This window comes from Leptinotarsa decemlineata, unplaced genomic scaffold (genome assembly GCF_025532065.1).
Source record: "Leptinotarsa decemlineata unplaced genomic scaffold, Ldec_3_MD MMD2_tig00000505_RagTag_RagTag, whole genome shotgun sequence".
Classification (NCBI taxonomy): domain Eukaryota; kingdom Metazoa; phylum Arthropoda; class Insecta; order Coleoptera; family Chrysomelidae; genus Leptinotarsa; species Leptinotarsa decemlineata.
In genome coordinates this window covers 16983353-16990437 of record NW_027412549.1, presented here as the reverse complement: position 1 = coordinate 16990437, position 7085 = coordinate 16983353, and the positions used below count along the sequence as shown (strand labels likewise).

General features: G+C 34.7%; 1 protein-coding gene across 1 annotated transcript; it reads right to left on the bottom strand.

The window, feature by feature from the left end:
• Window positions 1–703: 703 nt before the first annotated feature.
• LOC111505463 (uncharacterized) lies at window positions 704–2571 on the bottom strand. Its single transcript, XM_023160272.2, has 3 exons — window positions 2410–2571; window positions 2141–2241; window positions 704–1220 (listed from the first exon to the last, which is right to left on the bottom strand). The coding sequence occupies exons 2-3, from the start codon at window positions 2231–2233 to the stop codon at window positions 789–791; spliced, it is 525 nt and encodes a 174-aa protein (XP_023016040.1). The 5' UTR covers window positions 2234–2241; window positions 2410–2571; the 3' UTR covers window positions 704–788.
• Window positions 2572–7085: the final 4514 nt, after the last annotated feature.

The following is a 7085-nucleotide window of genomic DNA, read 5'->3' as shown; positions in this document are numbered from 1 at the left end:
CACTGGACCATATTCATTTCTCATTACTGTAGCAAATTTCAACCAAATCGGTGTAAGGATATTTATCATATTTTATGAATACTGTTTTTCTTAAAACGACCTAAAGAATCATCCTCTGAAATTTTGTACTGTAGTTAGAGAACACTCTGTGTAAATAAAGGTTGTATGCATGACTTATACATTCTGTTTTACCGCAATATAGAAATATTTGTATCAACTCGAAGGACAGTAATATTCTAATATAATAGCTACTGTGAAAACTTTTAACCGATAAAAAAACTATTACCCTCTCATATTTGAAAATAAACCTTCAATTGTCTCTCAAGATAAAGCTCCTCAATTCAAAGCATGAGTTCCACAAAATTCAATTATAAACATGAGGTACACAATATTGATCACAATATTGATTTACAGCTAGACAAAAGAATCATTCAGAGCTTATTAGTAATAACCATTATTAAATCCTCCATGAATTTGGGGATGGCAAGAATGTCCAACTTACTCGACAACGATACTGAATCTATTATCAACTGTCAAGGATACTAGATTCAGGCTACTTCTGGGGCAGCAGAAATGTCAATATAGCAGTTATCTATCAATGTATCATTTCGATTCATAATCTGCTTCTTTGTTATTTTCCACGAATCCACTTCTTCCTCTGACCCTACTTTCTTCAAAGTAACAAAAAGTTTGTTTTTATGAAACAAATGAATAGTTTATTAAAATCATGAGGTACATAATATTGATCACAAGATTGAGTTGAAGGTAACAAAAATATCATTGAACACTCAGTGGTAGTATCCACCATGACCACCGTAAACTTGAGGATGGCTAGCATGTCCAGACTTTTCCACAACAGCGTTGAATCCATTATGGTCATCGGCAGTGTAGTGTACGGTACGGAGGGTACCATCTGGATCAGCCACGGTGTAGTACCCTTTCACTACATCACCATCACGAACTTCGTGTTGTGATTTGTGATCTCCAGTGTGGGGGTCTGCTACTCCATATTCGAACTGATATTTAGGGTGAGCATAGTAGTCTTGGTCGTACCCATGGGACAGTCCATAACCTCCATGGCCATGGGCAAGAACAGGTGCTACGTATCCATGGGAAACAGCCGGCGACACAAGGTGATTGGAGACATAAGATGTAGAGTATTCAGGAGAGCCCAAGTAGCCTGCATTCACTGCGGTAATAACGAACACAACAACAGCAACCTAAGAACAAATTCAGAAATTCAAATTCATTACATCCTTATCCTAGTAACAATAAATAGATTGGATAAGCAAAGCTCAGGAAATAACAAATTACATTGGGCTGTGTGATAATGTACAATTAGGGGAAAACGAAACATTAATAATATTAAAAAAAGAGATGAATATACAACAAAACTTCGTGATGTTACAATTTTTCATCAATGTGGTTCTTTATCAATACAAAAATCTTCAATGATGAAAAGAGAAATGGAAATTTCTATGTTTTTTACCACTTTTATTTGTAACTAACGTTACTGCAGTTTCGTCCTATATGGACACTTTCAAACTTGAACAATGAAGTTTATTGAACAATAAAGTTTATTGTTCAATAAACGTTAGTTACTGCAGTGGTAAAAAACATAGAAATTTTCATTTCTCTCTTCACGTAGTAACCGCTACATTCATCAATTTATTCAAAATCGTCAATGCCGTCTGCTGTTGAAAGTATTTTTCTGTGAATTATATTACCTTAATTCACATTATCAAAAATATAGTTTTCTCCAATCATTTTTTGAAATCTTGTAAATATTTAAGAACTTGTGCTATTCATCATAATGTGGAAAATCGGAGTTGAGGCCTCAAAACCTCACAAAAGCAGCAAATAGTCGTTCCACAAAGTTGTTTCAACAAATAGTAAAAGCAAATCAAATCAGAATGACAGATGAATGAATCATTATAATTGTATACGATATCTATGAATGTCGAAATAAAAAAAAGCACCACTTTTCTTTCCCAAGGTATTAATATCTCATTGCTTGCAAACAATGTTTCAGAAACACTCATCAACTGAAATATGTACACTTTTCACGAAACTACTTCACTTGATATCAATGAGATACCGACTCCCTAAGATATTAGTGAAACACTTTTCTGGTACCCACCTTGGAAAACATTGTTACGAGAGATCGGATTGAGCTGCGAACCAAGACTGAAGTGTTCAACATAATTATGTCTTTTATAGTAATGTTATGCATGGGTGAAGCTGGAAGACCGAAATATAACAATAACACATAAATATGATGAAATTGAAAATGTGGATAATAGTGACCTAGACTTCACTGAAAGTGAATTTGATGATTATGAGACATTGAAAAAGTATAACAAGTTGGCACATTCTTCATCTGATATCTAATTGATATATAATAATTACCTAATTGCACGTCCAATCCAGCGACACCCAAGTGCCGAAGAACCTCAAAATTTTCCAGCTTGCAGTCCTGCCATGAATCCTCTAGATTTATATTTATGGGTTCATCCCAAGGCTCTTGTTCATGAAACTCCTCTACTAGAAGTGAATGACTTGAGAAATCGAATACCTATTTGACAATGTCATAAGGAATACTCTTGGATATTTTTGAATATATCTGAAAATCAATAACAAATCGATTGCAGACGTGTATTTTATCAGAAGATGGACATTTTGCACATTAACTTTAAGGTCGAAACTGTGTATTATATATTTTTTCCTAAACTACACCTTGATCTCCACAAACTTTATTTGCGAAATATATCACGACATGTTTCGCTAACACCTTATCTTCTTCTCTCTTTGAATATCTCTCACACGTAGAAAAGAAGTATCTTAGAATTAACACTCACAAATTCCACGTCAAACGTAATTCAACCAGAATAGGATAGGATAGGATAGGAGTGATAGGATAGAAGTGATGCTCAAAAAACTGTTCTACGGAGTAAAAGCAATTTTACACTAGAAACTCTTTTAGTTTTCATCAGGGTCCGACGAAGTGCCAATGTATTTGATGAAAAACAACGAAATTTCACAAACCAAGTTCGAACAGAGCGTTCATTAACGCTATCATTGCCAAAACATTGCCAAAAATTGCCAAACATTTTACAGCAATGAAATGATAAGAGGCAAAAAACTAAAATTTGGAAAAAATGAACAGCACCAATGTATAGAGTAGAAAATTATCTATGGTTGGTATATATTACGACATAGTCTTTATTGAGATATGGAGTTACAGAAACACAAGATACTGAAAAGGACAAAACGTTTGAAATAACCTTATATCATAATTGCCGTCGGTCCTAACTTGCTGGCAGTTTGTCGCGATATCGTAACAATAAATCCAAACCGAGATGAAATATTTCTGTGGTTAAGATTGAATATTTATGATAATTGATAATGAAATTCAATTTGATGTCTCGCATGATTTTCAGAACATACCTACTGAACAAGTCTAAGTAGATGCAATAAGGTGAGCGGTAGAGAGAGAGAAAGAGAGAGGGAATGTGTTTATTATCCAAGATACAGGACCTTTTATTGACAAACACAGGTAAAAAGATAACTACATCCAGATAAATATACATTTACATAATTACATGAAAATAATACATATGAATAATTAGATCTAGGTAAAAGTACACATGTATTATCCCGTCAATTTCATATCGTTTCGTCATTAAAATATTCTGTCAGAATGTAATAGGCTTTAGATGCCAGCCTCTCATGTAACTTTTTCCTAAAAGTTTTGTGAGAATCTGTTCTTTATATTTTCAGGAAGTTTATTATACACTTTGACACCGAAGTTAACTATTGAGTCTTCGATCAGTGTGGATTTAGGAATGATTAATGATAAATTCATTGCATTCCGTGCAGTGCGATTGTTATTTTCATATGAAGATTTATTCTTGTAAATGAGACATGTAACTTCTAAAACGTAGATTGAGGTTAGTGTCAGTATTCCGTGTTTCAGGAAAATAGGTTTGCCGGAACTCAACCTATTTACCTGGCACAAATACGGCACAGTTTTGCAGCAAAAGTACACTCTCACACGAACCTCAAAACTGGATTGCGTACCTCAAGTTTGACTCAATGAGAGTAAAATAGAAATTTTTTGCCGCAGCATAACTTAACAATGGAAAATACTTTCAGAGTGTTTTCCATTGATCACATACAATGTACTTCTAAACCATAATGTTACATAACTTTAGAATGTGCATTCAATAACAGCATGATACCACAATCTCAATTATAACTTCGAAAGAAAATAAGGAACCATAACAGTATCAGTAATTCACAAGTAAACTATTCCTCAGAAACCGTAAATCACAATGAAATATTAATATCGGTTTGTTTCATGGAGCAAAAAAGAATTGTTAATAGTTGTTTCAGTATTGCACATATTCTATATTTTTCTACTTCGATGCAATGTACCAACATGCAGAATGGATTCAGTGAAAGTCAGGTGAATATGTACTTACATTGTATAATAGTGGAAGGAGCCACGCCCGTTGTCATTGGTGACTCGTCAATCAGACTAGTTCCAATAATTTGTCAACCACAGTGTGCTTGGAAAATTCAGAAGAAAATGGTTCAAATGATATTGAACTAGACACAAATTATACCGTACGAGCACGAGTATCTTTTGAAATCTTCAATGTACATATACGAGGTATGTTCAAGAAATAAGATGGATGTTCAAATTTCGTCCTGGCTGTCTTAGAACATTAACAACCGATGAAAATATTGAGAAAATGAAGAAAATTGTCGATGAGAATTTTCGAATTATTATAAGATAAGTTGCTGATCATCACTCAGGAATTGTTGAATAATGGTTATATGATTATGACATCGAAACCGAAGTCCAATCATAACAATGAAAGGGCTCAAGATAGCCAAGACCAAAAATAAACATGCCAAGTTTGATCAAATCGCAAGGTTTTCCTCACTGTTTTCTTCGATTGCCCTAGCATAGTGCATCAGGAGTTCTTGCAGTCGTACGGTAAATGATAAGTAATATCTTGGAGTTTTGCGCCGATTGTACAAAAGTCAATAAAAATATTTTCGGACAGTCAAGCGACGTTGAAAGCTCTTGGCTCCTACCGAGCAACGTCTAAATTGGTATAGTCTATCCATTCCCAATTGGAAGGCAATAAAAATAAGAGTACAGTCATAAACATTTCTTGCCTGTGGCCCCCAGTCGCCCAGATAATTAGTAAACGTGCTATCAAATGTAGTTGAGGAGTGAAGGCTCGGCTAGCTGGACTGGCTGAATACTAATTTTTTGTCCGTTTCATAATATTTCTTAATCAGTGCCGTGTGTTCGTGGGGTTAGGTGAGATAGTGAGTGGTTTTGCAAACCGATTTTTGAAAACTTTTTCTAGAGATCAATTTCCCTAACACCAAACTGATATTTTTGCACTTGACGCGCGTTTCGCTAACAAGGTTAGCATCTTCAGGAGAGGCAAATTGATACTGAATCTAAAGACAAGGGTTAGATGTTTATATACCTGAAGTTTTTTGGTCCGATGTGGACTTTGTTTGTTAAATGATGATTATCCTAATTGAATTTTCGGTAATTAACTAGTGAAACAACTACCTGCAAATTAATTTGTCAACAATAGATTAAAAAGCGGACAAATTAATTTGCAGGTAGTGGTTCCACAAAATCAATTAGGATAATCATCATTGAACAAACAAAGTCCACATCGGAGCAAAAAACTTTAGGTAATTAATCTATAGAAAATGTTTTCAACTTTTACAACAAAGGTTCCAATCTCATCGTTTAAACGGATTTTTGCGAAAATCTTAGTGTTTTTGAGTACTTTCATCAATATGGCTTTCTGGAGACCTTTTGAAACAGATGATAACATTACGTGTGAGGAGGAATCTGTGTCAATCGACAGGGATCCGGAATTTGAAAATAAGGACTTACATGTTCAAGTTCAGTGAGTAATTTTAAATATTCATGAATGCTTGAAGAAGGAAAGCTGTCACACTTCACAGAATGCTATTATAAATAGAATATGCGAGTTAACGAAACTATCTCGTTCGACAGTTCTTCGAGTCATTGAAATAGGGAATGTCATTTACCATGCAATGAAACGAAAACAAAGGAATAAAAAATTCGCAAACGTTGATGGTGCTACAAAATATGTGATTCGGCTAACAATTTATGGTATATACCAAAAAAATGAAGTACCGACCTTGAAAATGATTTGCTATAAATTACTCGACTATCCTGATTACAATTACAAATCTTTAGAAACTCTACGATGTGTCTTATTGTCTTGTAGTTTCAAATATAAAAAATTGAACAATTGGATGGTCATAATTGAGTCGACACGCATTGTTCAACTCCTACAAGAATATTTGAAGCAAATGAAAAGCTACCGAGAATTCAGCAGACATATAATCTACCTCGACGAAACTTGGTTTGACACCCATGATGTTGACAAATATGGCTGGGTAGACGAAACCAAGTATTGTGCTTTGAACACACCTTCTTCAAGGGGAAAACGTGTTATAATTTTGTATACCGGGAATGAAAGTGGTTTCGTACCTAACGCTTTGCTTCTGTCGGCCAAAAATATAAAAGATTCGTCTGCTGATTGCCCCAAAGATATGACTGCGGCTTTATTCGAAACCTGGTTCAGTGAGCAGCTTCTCCCAAATATTCCTCCAAACTCGGTTATTGTTATGGATAACGCTTCGTATCATTCTCGGTTATTGACTACAATACCGAACAATAACACAAAAAAAGCAGATATTGTTGATTTCATGCGAAATCATGACATGGAAATACCCGAAAAGATTCCAACGAAAAAGGTACTACTGGAGATTATAAAACAATGTAATTTCAAAAAAGAGTATATTATTGATTCGATGTGTGAAACACGTGGTCATATTCTTTACGTTTGTCTCCATACTATTGTGTGTTCAATCCAATTGAAATGGTTTGGGCCACAATGAAGGAAAGCTTGCGGAAATGTAATCAGTCACCGACTTTGAATGCTTTAGTGCTTGACAATATAAGGCGAGTGGTGAATGAAGTAGGTAATGGTGATGTGTGAAAGAACTGT

What these genes read in the sequence shown, in the direction of transcription:
- LOC111505463 (XM_023160272.2), bottom strand. Translation starts at nt 2,233, where the DNA reads ATGCATAACATTACTATAAAAGACATAATTATGTTGAACACTTCAGTC. An exon ending in TCGTAACAATGTTTTCCAAG is followed by an intron (nt 1,221 to 2,140) that starts GTGGGTACCAGA and finishes ATTTGTTCTTAG; the next exon opens with GTTGCTGTTGTTGTGTTCGT.